Genomic DNA, 14,729 nt, shown 5'->3' with positions numbered 1-14,729 from the left:
TATATATATATATATATATGAAGTTTACAGCTCAAGGCAACCTGGCAACGGCCCATTTATCCTATTCTTAATCTGTCACTGTTCTTTGAGCCTTTGGCTTTGGATTAAATGCAATGGCTTCTGCTTTGTTCTGCATCTTGTGACAGTGGTATATTAAAACATTCATACCACGAGGAATACATTTTCCTTCATCTTTAGAGATAAATGACTTCATTGTACTCCTAAAACATGCTGTAACTTTTAGCCCAAATTTCCCCACCAGCTTTAAAGACCTTTTATTGAAGCTGAGCTGTAAAAATGGCTTGTTCTGAGATCTTTTTTTTTTTTTTGAAAACAGAAACCCATAACATATGACCATCCATATATACATGTCACTTATGTCTATCCAGTCTTTCCAAAAACCTGACCCATCAAGTAATGATTAGAAGGGACAAAGCAGGAGGATAGATGGTGTTATTCATAAGCACCAGAAAAGCTAACAAAGAGTAAAAACATTTTTGGAACATAGTGTTGTTCCTGGCCTGGTGTATCACATGCATCTCTGCATATCCTTCAGAAGGATCCCAATGTTAGAAAACCTTAAGTTTAGATTAACTGCTGTCTATGGCCTCTTGACTTTGTCACTTGTTTTCATCACTTTCTCTTTCTTTTCTGTGCACTGGTTTGCTAACCTGAACAGCCAGTCAGAGTAGGCTCAGACAACAATTCAACGAGCTAAAATCGGCCACCACCGCTGTGGTTTTGTTTTGTTTTTTTACCATAAATGTGAAACTCCTCACTGTTACTATCATTAGAAAGTGTTGAGTGTTGACACCGATTCACTAACCAAACACTGCACCTCCTAGATGATAGGTTAATTTCCAAGAAATAGCATTGCATCATTTCCATATTGTGCAAAACTTCCTTCTAGGCTCTCAAGGACTTTAGCCATTAGAATGAATGATTTTCCTTTGTTCTTTCTTCAGTCTTGTAAAGACATTAGATGATAAAGGGTCTATTTCTAAAACAATGCTTCAGTATTTCCTTGAAGGGATATTTTAATGAACTCCAGTGTCTTTATGTAAAACTACAAATGTAGTTGAAGAGCCACCCCCTATAGCCAGTGCTCATTTCTTGTAACAAGACACAGCACACTTTGCTTTCCCGTCATCTGTGTTTGACTTTAGCCACTGTAAAACACAAAAAATATCTTATATCATATATACAACATGCAATTAAAAATTAGCCTTGATAAAGCAATGCTTGTAGTTGTATCCAGTCCTCATTAAGCTTTATAGTAATAATAATAACAATCTTGTTTTCAAAAGTCCAGAGCTCCTTAGATGATAAATAACTTGTTCTCTGTCCGAGATAAACGTCACACTGCAAACAGGTCGCATATTTACCAGCCCTCAGTTTTCCCTGTCTAAAAACTGCCTCTTAGTCATAAAAAGCTCTACGTCTACTTTGTTTATGATGCCTGGGAGTGTTTCCTAGATAAGGAGCGGCCCGGTCTATATGTTGTAGATTATTACAGGTTTCTGAGCCACACGCACTACTGTTGAGACAAAGGTTTTGAAGAGCTTCTCAGGTGTCAGATCTTGCTTGTGTTGATCTTGGCTGGGACAGAATCAGAGACATGAATTTGACTAGTGATGGTGAGACCTGTTGGACATGCTTGCGATAGAGAATCTGCCTAAATTGGCTGGACCGTTCTTGAAGAGTCCTGCTGCCATGATTCAGCAGTTAGAGCAAGATCAGGGAGGTGGCATGGCAAAAGATCTGGCTAAAAATAGAAGGGTTGTCATGCCAAGTTGGACTGAACATGAAGAAATAAAGGAATCACAGCAGTCGTGCACCCGGAATAAGGTCCAGACGACCAAGTACACCTTCCTGTCTTTCATTCCCAAGAATCTTTTCGAGCAGCTTCATCGTTTTGCCAATGTATACTTCGTCTTTTTGGGCGCATTGAACTTTGTGCCTATTGTAAATGCGTTCCAGCCAGAGATCTCGATCATTCCTATTGTCTTTGTGATGTCCATTACTGCTGTTAAAGACCTTTGGGAGGACCAGCGTCGGAGGAAGTCTGACCAAAAGGTCAATAACCGCTTATGTGAAGTTTATGACAGGTAAACGTATGAAACTTTCTGAATGTCAGAATTGAAAATATACATATAACACACACTGTCTACAGATGCATACGTCATTTTGTACTTTAACCATGTGTGGCATGGCAGCTGATATCAGTGGATCATAGCATAGCACATATATGTGTTCAGAATATACATGCATTTTTGTTACTCAAAAGCATGTTTACTATGTAGTTAAGGTATTGTTTAACCTTGCTGTGAGGTGACTTGCCCCAGATATTTCAGTTTTGACAGGTTTTTTTTTATCCCAACACCGGCTTGTTCCTCAAACAGTCGGAGGTGTGGCTTCATAACTTCATTGGATTTGTCAAATTCAATAAACTTTGTTTTTTTCAAATACAGTCATTTGGATTTGCATGGTAAAGTGTCACAGCTACAATGTTGCGTTGAATTTCCAAGCTTCTGTGTCTTATTTCCAATCTGTATCCTGTGCTGTAACCCATGTGTGTCGTTTTTTTATTAGTGTATCTGTAAGTTGATGATTAGCTTGAAGTATAGTTATTATCGAACTCTGTCTTTTATAATTGAGCGAATATCTCTTGATCAGAGGTTTGTTCAATGTATCACGTTTGTATGTGAGAACAATGGCTTATTTTGACAGATAATTGATTCAAAGACTGCATAGTGTGATTTCTCAGAATCTACAAAAGCTTATAAGGTAACTCTTTAGTGTAGGGACTAATTCTCACTACTAACTAGTTGCTTATAAGCATGCTTATTATTAACATATTGGCTGTTTATTAGTATAAAGCACATATTCTGCATGACCATATTCTACATCCCTAATCCTACCCAATACCTAAACTTAACAACTACCTTACTAGCTATTAATAAGCAGCAAATTAGGAGTTTATTGAGGCAAAAGTCGTAGTTAGTGGTTTGTTAATAGTGAGAATTGGACTTTAAAATAAAGTGTGACTGCTTATAAATATTCAAATGCTGTCATTGAATTGATAATGAATTTTTAAAGGGTTATGGGTGTATTTGTAGCATGTTGCTACTATGTACAGTGTAAAGTCAACCGTCTGTAAATAGCAGGTATGAAGACACTGTTTATATTTTGCCTTCTCGCACTAATGACCTGACAAATATTGTACCAAAATGTTGAATTATCCAACATTTGGCTCTAGCTAAGCTGTTAATGCTGCTGAGTTTAAAAAGGCTCCCTTGTGATTGTCTTGCCGCAGGGGTCATATTAGTTTTCCTGTTATGGAGCTGTTGCCGTGGGTGACAATGAAGCGCAGCGTTTGCTTGATTACTATGGCATTGAGGCTGGTGTGTTTAGTTCAGTAGGCATAAAGCAGTAATGCTTGAATCTGTTTGTGTGTTGTACTTTACTCATATGGCACATCAATGCACAGAAACAAAGCATCATTGGAAATGCATATACCTGTATGTTTTTGGCATGTGGGATGGTGCAGGTATATACTGAATGCTTTGTTTCACAATGGTTATGCAAATATTCAGTTATACCACCTGCAAGACTGGTTTTGAGTGTCATCTATACCAAGAGGGCTGTTTTAACTAATAATAAACGCAGCTCTCAGGAATACTGTATTCTGATTGATCAGTCTGCAGTCAACTATATTTGTTTAATGAGCACCAAATAGTATATTTGCATTTGTTGTTCCAGGCAACCAACAAATAGTTTTTGCCTTTCATGATCACCTTGTATAATAAAAAGAATTCAACATTAGGATTAAGCAGAATAATGTTCAGGCAGACAGTCATTATCACAGATTAAACCTGCTCAGGAATTTACATGACCCCATTGCTATATATATATATATATATAACATAACCATGCATAAAACATGGTCATTATTACACATATTTTGATACCAAATATCAATGTCTTTTTTTAAAGAGATTTGCTTATGTGATTATCTAATTTATTGTTTCAAATACTGACAATGAAATCAATATTTGAATCCTGTTGTTTGTCCATTTTTAATAGTGAACCCAAACAAAGAGTGTGTGTGTGTTTGTGTCGAAGGAAGCAGAAGCAGTATGTGGAGCGGCGTTGGGCAGAGGTGTGTGTCGGTGATCTGGTCCGTCTCTGCTGTAATGAGATCATTCCTGCTGACATGGTGCTGCTGCACTCGTCTGATCCTAACGGAGTGTGTCACATTGAGACGGCCAACCTGGATGGAGAAACCAACCTCAAACAAAGGCAGGTGGTCCGTGACCTGCCACAACAGGTGAGTGGCCAGCCATTTCACTATCATCTTCATCACTGTTGTCTTTGTTTTTCCTCCATATATTTATGAGGTGAAATAGGTTTTGCTAAAAAGGGTCAGTGTTTTTTGTATGAAAATCTGTTAAGTCATTTAAAAGAAATAAAATGCCGTTTATATAGACAATGACTTTAATTTACATAATCTATGATTCTGTGTTTCTGAATTTTTTCATTCTGAATGATGCCCGGTGAAGGTCACGTGACTGAAACGTATGAATTGCAAGCTATAGCAGTGTGTGGAATTCATTTATTTTTGTTGGACTGTTTGCTTTTCTTTTAAACTACGCACCTGCTTTTATGATTTACTTGGAGTTGTGGTGGTATTTCACTTATATTTTGAATTTGTGAATTAAAATAAATGTTCTTGTGAGGCATTTTTCTTCATTACGAAGAAAAATGTCTCATGAATTGCTGAAATTCTTTACTTTGTTAAATGATTTTGTTATTAAAAATCTTTATTAAAACACCCTCTTTGAACAGTATGTTTAAATGTGATGTGATCTTCCTTTATAGGGATCTGAATTTGTTCCAGAAAACTACAGCAGTCACATTGAGTGTGAAAATCCCAACAACGACTTGAGACGGTTCAGAGGCTTCATGTGAGTAAAGCAGTAAACTTCTTCTGTAAATGATAAACGAAAGGCTGGAGACTCTTTCTTTGAATGAAAAAGAGTGATTTTGTTTTTGTTTGTTTGTTTGTGTTTAATGCAATTCCAGCTTCTGTGGCTATTTTCATGGCAATAAATATTATGGCTGAATTATATCATGTCTTTACAATGTATTTTTTGCTAAAAATGCCAAAACTATATTTGGCTTAACTCTGTTAAAAATCTCTTCAAAAGAGTTAACTGAGACTTTGTTTTTGTACACAGGGATCATCCTGGTAAAGTGCGGGTTGGACTCCACAGTGAAAACCTGCTCCTGAGGAGCTGCACTGTGAGGAACACAGAGACTGTGATTGGCATTGTGGTCTATGCAGGTCAGTTTCACATCTTTGCACTCAGAGATTGACTTCAGATATGACAAGATCATTGTATCATTATAAAGAGCTCGATTGAGCAATAAAAATGTTTGTGTGTGTGAGTTCAGGTCATGAGACAAAAGCAATGCAGAATAACAGTGGGCCACGCTACAAACGTAGTAAACTGGAGCGCAGACTCAATATGGACGTCCTCTGGTGTGTCATTTTACTGCTGCTCATGTGTCTTATTGCTGCTGTAGGTTAGTATTACGGTCATTGACATACTTGTGACAGGATTTAAACTTTTAAGTACTAGGTTAATGTTGTTTTTGTGGGGTTGTGATCTACAGGTCATGGTTTTTGGTTGAGTGGACGACAGAATCCCATTTACATGATCCCTGACGACACGCACCCTGCTCTCGCTGCCTTTTACATGTTCTGGACTATGATCATTGTTCTGCAGGTGAGTGATAGGGAGCGGAAACATTTGATATCTACACAAACACATACAGTACATGTAAACAACCGGTCAAAAGTTTGGAATAAGGTCTCTTTTGTTCACCAAGGCTGTGTTTATTTAATTAAATATACAGAAAAGACAGTAATATTGTGAACTGTTTTTGCATTTAAACTTTTTTTTTTATTTGAATTTATATTACAATGTTATTTATTTCTGTCATGGCAACGCTGAATTTGCAGCAGGCATTACTTCAGTCCTCAGTGTCACATGATCCTTCAGGAATCATTCTAATTTGCTGATTACACTTTTTTTTATTATTGTCAATGTTGGAAACAGTTGTGCTTAATAATTTTGTGAAATCATAAAAAAAACTCTAAATCTAAATTTTTTTTAGGATTCTTTGACCAATAAAAAACAGCATTTATTTGAAATAGAAATCTTTTGTAACATTATGATTGTATTTGCTGTCACTTTTGATCAGTTTAATGCACCATTGCTAATTAAAAGTAGTAATTTGTAAAAAAAAAAAGAAATCTTGGTATTTTATGATGATTTCCACAAAATTATTAAGCAGCAAAAGCTGTTTTCAACATTGATAATAACAAGAAATGTTTCTTAAGCAGCAAATTAGCATATTAGAATGATTTCTGAAGGACCATGTGACACTGAAGACTGGAGGAATGATGCTCATTAAAGTACATACAGGCTAGAATATCTGACATTGCTGTCCTTCTCTGTCTCCTTTTCCCTCTGTTGCAGGTGCTGATTCCCATCTCCCTCTATGTGTCGATAGAGATTGTGAAGCTGGGACAGATTTATTTTATTCAGAATGATTTAGACCTGTATAACCCAGTACTGGACACAGGAGTGCAGTGCAGAGCGTTGAACATCACAGAAGATCTTGGACAGATCCAGTACCTGTTCTCTGACAAGACGGGAACCCTCACAGAGAACCGCATGCTGTTCCGCCGCTGCATTGTTGCAGGAACCGAGTACCCTCACCATGAGAATGGTCAGTTTACTTCACAATAGCCTTCAAAATATACCCGACTGATTCTTTGGGCATGCCATTCAATAAGGATAAGAGTTGAAACTTTCAACTGAAATGTTAAATTGATTGACTGACTGGCTTTTGATCTCAAAAGTGGTTAAAATACAGTTGATTTATGGTCTAAAGAGATTTTACAGAATGTTTTTTAAAGCTGTCACACTTAGCATGCTAACTTAAGATATTCATAAATTGATGAATATTAAGATATTTATTTATTTATTATAAGAACAGTAATTATTAAAAATTTTACCATATTATGGTTTACTTTTTTTTTTCTGCTCTGAAAACTGGTAATAAATCATGGGATTAGTTGGGATTATATTATATTAACAGCCATAATTAAATGGAAATTGTGTGTGTGTGTGTGTGTGTGTATACAGTGCCTTGCGAAAGTATTCATACCCCTTAATTTTTTTGCCTTACGTTAAAGGGGTCATATGCGATTTCAAGTTTTCCTTTCTCTTTGGAGTGTTGCAAGCTGATTGTGCATAGATAAGATCCCTGAAGTTGCAAAGACTAAAGTCTCAAAACCAAAGAGATATTCTTTATCAAAGTATTCAGCCAATCACAATGAACTGGGTCAGCTGGCCAATCAGAGCAGACTGCACTTGTCGAAAGGAGGGACTTTGTAGAAAACAGTATTTGAAAAATAATGTGTTTTTTGAACATTAAAGCATGTCAACATATTCTGTTACACCAAATACACAAAATAATGATCTTTAAAAAAGCATCATATTACCCCTTTAAACTGTAATAAAATTGATTTTATTTTGTCATTATATTATCCAGCTTACTCTTACTAGTTTTTTCCTAGATATTACTATTATTACTAATTTGCTTTACTATTTCACAAAATATAACTGGGTGTTTATTCAATTAGAGGTACCGTCATAATATTTAGGGTGTTTGGAACACTCCCTCTTAATAACTTTTGCTATTTATATAAGATATTGATAGTGTTCTAATGATAACGACTGAATGTTTGATAGTCCCCTGCTTATGATCATGTTTACTTGTAACTCTTCAGCGATTTCTCTGGAACAGTACGAGGAGCAGGGCTGTGGCGATGCAGATCACTCTCTCACCCTGAGGTCACGCACTAGCAGGAAGTCACTGAGCTGTAAATCGCTCAGCTGCAACCGGAGTTCAGTGTCCCTCAATACCCTCACTGCAGAGTCTGACACACACTCAGTCCACGACACACTCCGCAGACACACACCCGGAGCCGGAGCCTTCAGCAGCACCATGGTGAGACAAGAACAGACTTATCTTTAATATTTACTGTACATGTGTACTTTTCCATGTCTTTATTACTTTATTACTTTATTCCCTGCATTAGTTATCTATTAATTTTTACAGTAACGCACACCTCAAGTTTTTATTGTCACGGATATGACGTTGTGTCATTTTGTCAATTGTCATCTAGGAGTGTGCCGTCGTTCCAGACCCTCAGCTTCAGGCGGGGCTGAACACACTGTCTTCACCCATGCGTTCCCCTGTCCGACAGCAAGCTGCTGAAATCTCTCACATACTCGACTTCTTTCTTGCCCTCACTGTCTGCAACACCGTAGTAGTTTCCTCACCTACTCAGCCAAGACATGTGGTATGAAGTCTTTCAACTGATAGTCTCAAACTCATGCTATAATTTTTTGGTCACGCTCTTCTTTTAAAGTCCAAATTCTCGCTATTAACAAACCATTAACTATGAATTTTGCCTCAATAAACTCCTAATTTGCTGCTTATTAATAGTTAGTAAGGTAGTTGTTAAATTTAGGTATTGGGTAGGATTAGGGATGTAGAATATGGTCATGCAGAATTTGTGCTTTATAAGTATTAATAAACAGCCAATATGTTAATAATAGGCATGCTAATAAGCAACTAATAAATAGTGAGAATTGGTCCCTATACTAAAGTGTTTTTCAGTGTTTTCCATTTTTCATATTCACCAATTAATATTTTAAATAATACAGTGGTGCTTTATTATTTTTAATAATACAGTGATGCTTTGATTGGTATTTTTACAGGCTTCTGTGAATTTAACTACAAGTTTGCATAGTAAAACCCTATCAGAAAAGCTTCTTTCAATACATCCCCCTTAAAGCTCTGGTGCTACAGGCTGTGACACTTCCAGGAGGCATCACAAGTGTAACATATTGCCATAATTTTGTGTTTTTTTAACAAGTGTTCTGATACAAGCATTTTATATGAAAAAAAAAATTAGTATGAACTGTACAATTAGTATGGCAAGTGCTAAATGTGTGGTCACTTAGCAAAATTTTGGTAGAGGCAAATTGAGGGCAAAAGAGATCCATTTCAGACAAAAGGATCCATTGTCTATTGTCAATAGTGTAGGGATGCGTGAAGCACCACTCACAATGAAGTCACTTTCAAACCAAGCAGTTTTATAGTCAACACTGCAAATCTGCATGTCCAACTTGAACCCAAAATCTGTGTGGGGAAATCTTTTGCTCTCTTTTGAAATTCCAGATCACGTTTATTTCTATTGAATTGACTACATTTCACCTATGAAAATGGACAAAACTGTGGTAAATGTGATGATCGTACTTTTAAAATGTGTCCAGTTGTCTTTTAAAGCAAGAACCCGAAACCAGTCAAAATATACAGGGCTTTTTAAAAACCACTTTGGCGTCTATATCCGCTAAGCAGAATTTTTGGCATCACTTTATTTTATAGTGTCTTTGTTATGTGTTACATGTACTTGCTATAGTAATAACAGTATATTATGCATAATTAGATTAAACTAAACCAAATCCAAACCCTAACCCTATAGTAAGCGCATAGGTACAGTAAGTATGTGAGTATTGTATGTTGTTAAATTAAGCTTTAGCGTTAGTTCTGGCAGGTCACATGAGTCAAGCTTGCATCAGCTGATTACTCGGTACTTAATTGTATAATTACACTGTACGAAAGACACCTTAAAATAGTGTAACCCAATGTTTTACTATTAAGCATTTCATTCACAATAAATATGCTGTAAATAATAAATGATTAAATATGCAGGGTTCCTATTATGTTTTTTTTTTCAGGGTTCCTAAAATTAAGTTTGCTGAACAATCTGATATAGATTCTTAAAATTTCATTATTTATCTTAATGTGTGGCAGTTTTTAATGGATGTGTTTCACTGAACATTATTCATTGCACACTTCTGTTGGATGTCACCTTGCAGGAACAGACTGGCCTTAGCAATGGATTTAGCATTATTTTCCAGTGGGCCAGTCATTTTTTGGGCTGGCTTTCAAACTGAATTAATCTTGAAACAATTCAGTCTTGGCAGAAATTATATTTTCTTATTGCTGAAGCATAATCAAATTAGGCAAAATATTAAATAAACCCAGATTCTGTATGGGCATTTATGTGTGTTGATGTGAATTGTGATTATTATTGATTTGTAATATCAGGTTCAGATGCCCGTGGTTCGCACACCTCTGCGCTCTCTAGAGGAGATGAAGGCTATGTTTCAGAAGCTGAGTCTGCCTCGCTTTCCCTCATCACCTAGTCAAAACACAGACACTCCTCCCAGCCTAACCAAGAAACTCTTCACCCGGGGTCGTTCGGCTTCCTACTTCCCTAACAACAGCCCGCAAACACCCATCACGACCCTACAGTCACCGACCGCACACTCTGGCACCCCTTCAAACACCCCAACCACCCCCGTCACTCCAGCGCTGTCCAGTGGGGCATGGAGCGAGGACGTGGACAACATACAGAAGACCAAAGATAACTCTGCTGATGAGTCAGAGAGCGATGATGAAGATGAGGCAGAAGAGTTGCTTTACGAGGCGGAGAGCCCGGATGAGGCGGCATTGGTGCAAGCAGCGAAGGCCTATGGGTGTACTCTGCTGGGCCGGTCCCCAGAGCAAGTCCTTGTGGCTGTTCCAGGCACTGGGCCGCTGTCCATCCCTCTGCTTCACGTACTGCCATTTCATTCTGCTCGCAAGAGGATGTCTGTGGTGGTGCGCCATCCGCTCACTGGAGAGGTGGTCGTTTACACTAAAGGAGCTGATAATGTCATTATGGAGCTGGCTGAAGCAGGTATGTGAGGTGACGTCTTTTAATGTTTTTTAACTTCATTTTGTTTTAATTCCAGTAAAAGGGGTAGGAAAAATTTAAATTTGCTGTTAATTTACTCACCCTGAGGTCATCCGAGATGTAGGTGACATCTTTCTAAAATAGAACATTAAAGATGATAGTCCCTGGTGATTCATAACATGCAAGTCCCCATTTGTAAGTCGCTTTGGATAAAAGCGTCTGCTAAATGACTAAATAAATAAATAAAATAAGTCAATGGGTGCTGTCACTTTGCTGTCACTATCTGTCTCCTGAAGATATATTGAGGCCTTATGAACTAAAACGATCAGTCTGCAAAAAAAAAATTTTTTTTTTTTTTTTACAAAATTATTACTTGTAATCCATAGCCTTGGGCAATGACGTGTTTAATTGTGCAGCCCTTCGTGTTATAAATTTGGATGCTTGTTGTCCCAGCAGTGTTGAACCCTATAAACTCATGTCTTTTGTTTTGACTGTGTGTGCATTGTGGGGTGCAGCTGAAGATGGTTTCTGTAGGGAGATCATGGAACGGACGCAGAGACACCTGGACCAGTATGCAAGAGATGGACTGCGCACTCTTTGTGTTGCTAAAAAAGTATGTCTTTATCTCTCACTTCCCTTATTTGCAACATTAATTATCTTCTGTTTGCATACAGCACTGAAATGCCTCTGCATGGAGGTCGAGTCTTGAAACAAATTGTCGGCATATGATTGACAGGTATTGGAAGAGCAGGAATACAAAGCCTGGCTGAAGAGACACGAGTATGCAGAAACCAGCATTGAAAACAGAGAAGAGCTTCTGCTTGAATCTGCCGAGAGACTGGAAACTAATCTCACATTATTGGGTGAGATAATCTCACAATGCTCAGTGACATTGACATTGAAGACAAAAATGAAATCGTCTGGAAATTTTATTGTGTTTTGGTTGTCCTAGCCTATTTGTGTCTTGGCTTCCAGGGGCGACGGGTATAGTAGACCGCCTGCAGGAGGAAGTACCTGAGAGCATTGAGGCTCTGCAGGAAGCTGGGATTAAAGTATGGGTCCTCACCGGGGACAAACAAGAGACGGCTATTAATATTGCTTTTGCTTGCAAACTCCTCAGACCTACAGATCACATATTGATGGCTAATTGTGACAGCAAGGTAAGTAGAGTTGGTGGAAAAACGAGACTAAGGCTGCTGATACATGGGGCAACTTTTTGAGCAATTTTGGCAGGCAACTTTTTTTGAGCAATATTTCTTGGGCACTTTCCCACTGAGAATGGGTAACAAATTTCTATCTGGATATTTTAGATCAGTCGTGGGCCCTGTGTCTCAACTTGTTGCCCATTGATGGCAATATTTCCCAAAGTTGCCCAGCAACATTGCTCAAAAAGTTGCCCAATGTATCATCAGCCTGATAGTGCTGGCCATTCAATGCAGCTGTTGACTACAGTAGTCTGTTTACAACAGACAATGAAAAACAAAATGTGGCTTGGAGAATAGAGCTCATGCTCTAAATATTTTGTGTGGTGATGCTTATGTGCAGGCAAACATTTTCCATATAGTTGGAACTATAACATAACATAACCTAATACATAACCTAACATAATACAGAAAAATGTGCTGTATACAGTATAATAAATAGAAAAAATATATACACACCATTCTGATTTATATTCACATTCCTTATCTTAATCCTAAACTAATAGTGAGATAACAATTGTACAAATAAATGTATAAATATAAATTATCAAGTATTTAAATATTTTTTTCTGTCAATTTAATATTTTGTGTATAATATACAGTAAGCTAAACCTCACTTGACTGTAAAATTCCAAAATAAGGATTTTTCTTCATAGTAGACTATCTGTTCTTGTGTCCAAAACGTCTACATATTTCTGTAGCTCAAACAGTAGAGCATGATGCTAACAGTGGCAAGATTATAGGTATGATTCCCAGGGAATTCGTGAACTAATAAAAAAAAAAAGTGCACTTCAATTCAATGTAAGTCATTTTGCATAAAAGCTTCTGCCAAATGCAAAAAATCTAGGTGGATCAGAAAGACTTTTTCTATCTCTACTGGTTTTTGGGATTCCCGTTAATTTGTACATGCAATTAAAACCAACCTAGAAAATATCACAAAAACAAAGGCAGAGACACCAATATGCTCAGTCTTTTATGTTAAAATGTATATATAACTGGAATCTAAATTACTTTTCTGTGTGTTTTATCCCTCAGGAGACATGTGAGGCTCGACTTCATGAGTTACAACATGAGATCAGACAGGTCACAAAGGAAGGCATGTCTGAAGATGATGGCTCTGACTGTGTGTTGGTCATTGACGGCCGTACGCTGGACTACGCTCTGCAGAAGGAGCTACAGGGCTCGTTCCTGGAGCTTACATGCTGCTGTCGCTCAGTCATATGCTGCAGATCAACTCCTCTGCAGAAGAGCCAAGTGGTGCGGCTCGTCAGAGACAAGCTGAAGGTCATGACCCTGGCTATAGGTAAGGGCAGTGAAAGGTCTGATGAAGGCGTATGGTTGAATGTCAGTGCAGAATGTTGTTCAAACTGAAATGTGTGATGCTTGTATTTAGGTGATGGAGCCAATGATGTCAGTATGATTCAAATGGCAGATGTTGGCATCGGCATCTCAGGCCAGGAGGGCATGCAGGTACAATACAAGCAGAAACTAGAGTTGGACAAATTTCAGCAATTAAGAATTCACTACCTTGCAATTAATCAGGGTGAATTAATCTGGATAAAACTGGATTGAAAACGTTTCACAGGATGTTCAGTTGGAAAGATTTAAGGAGTGATTTACTCAACAAAAAAAACAAAAGATGTGTAATTGCATTATTCGTTTTGACTAATCTAATTACACTGCATTCAAAAGTCTGTCTCCTATGCTTATCAAGGCTACATTTATTTGATCAAAAACACAGTAAAATGCTAATATTATTACAATTTAAATATATTTTAATTTGTAATTTATTCCTGTGATCTCTTCAGTGTCACCTGATCCTTTAGAAATCATTCTGATATGCTGATTTGCTGATCAAGAAATATTTCTTATTACTTATTATCAATGTCGAAAACATATTTTTTGGAAACAGTGATGCATGTCTTTGGGAAATAGAATGATAAATAGAAAGTTTCATCAAAAGTTGCATTTGTTTGAAATAGAAATACATATTTTGTAACATTACAAATGTCTTTACTGTCACTGTTCATCATATTAATGTACTCTTTCTAATTAAAAAAATTTTTTTTTAAAATCTAAAATAAAAAAATCTTACTGACCCCAAAGCTTTTAACAGTAGTGTATGTCGAAACAAATATTTATTTAATTTCAAAAATGTCAAAACCAGTAACACCACAATCTAAACCATTAAATGTCCACTACATTGTTTACACATAGCTTTATAAAATATTGACATCGAAATTTGAATTTACTAATTATGTAATAAAGTGAGCTCTAACCACACTAATGTACCAACAGTACACTAGTTCAGATTAATGCACAACCCTTGAACACACACACTTGTTTTCATCTCTGTCTTGTTCTTTTTATCTCAAGCGTACTTGAAGAAAAGAAAAATAACGAATCCACTCTGAAAATATGTTTACAGATGTTGGACAATTCATTTTTATAGATTAATATAGAATTAATTAGAAAAAACAACTATGTAAAATAATATGTTTCCAGTCCCACTTTTTACTGATTGTGTGTGTATACTGTGTATATATAGGCATATATTTTATATATATATATATATATATATATATATATATATATATATATATTTTTTTTTATTTATTTATTTTTTTTTTTCTCTC

The 14,729-nt window shown here is 36.8% G+C and overlaps 1 protein-coding gene across 3 annotated transcripts in view; it reads left to right on the top strand.

The window, feature by feature from the left end:
• The window catches only part of LOC107556926 (probable phospholipid-transporting ATPase VD), a 25,370-nt gene that overhangs the window by 4,324 nt on the left and 6,317 nt on the right, over positions 1–14,729 (top strand). For all 3 annotated transcript variants that reach the window (XM_016240184.1, XM_016240183.1, XM_016240185.1), the window contains exons 4-17: positions 4,126–4,330; positions 4,882–4,967; positions 5,241–5,347; positions 5,458–5,589; positions 5,680–5,792; positions 6,549–6,801; positions 7,868–8,088; positions 8,267–8,443; positions 10,261–10,894; positions 11,407–11,504; positions 11,628–11,754; positions 11,867–12,051; positions 13,129–13,396; positions 13,487–13,563. In XM_016240184.1, coding sequence (XP_016095670.1) covers positions 4,126–4,330; positions 4,882–4,967; positions 5,241–5,347; positions 5,458–5,589; positions 5,680–5,792; positions 6,549–6,801; positions 7,868–8,088; positions 8,267–8,443; positions 10,261–10,894; positions 11,407–11,504; positions 11,628–11,754; positions 11,867–12,051; positions 13,129–13,396; positions 13,487–13,563 — 2,683 coding nt within the window. The remainder of the gene's footprint in view (positions 1–4,125; positions 4,331–4,881; positions 4,968–5,240; positions 5,348–5,457; positions 5,590–5,679; positions 5,793–6,548; positions 6,802–7,867; positions 8,089–8,266; positions 8,444–10,260; positions 10,895–11,406; positions 11,505–11,627; positions 11,755–11,866; positions 12,052–13,128; positions 13,397–13,486; positions 13,564–14,729) is intronic.

This window comes from Sinocyclocheilus grahami, unplaced genomic scaffold, assembly GCF_001515645.1.
Source record: "Sinocyclocheilus grahami isolate Dianchi unplaced genomic scaffold, SAMN03320097.WGS_v1.1 scaffold583.1, whole genome shotgun sequence".
Lineage (NCBI taxonomy): Eukaryota > Metazoa > Chordata > Actinopteri > Cypriniformes > Cyprinidae > Sinocyclocheilus > Sinocyclocheilus grahami.
Note: the sequence above shows the minus strand (reverse complement) of the source record. Positions and strands in the feature narration are given on the sequence as shown.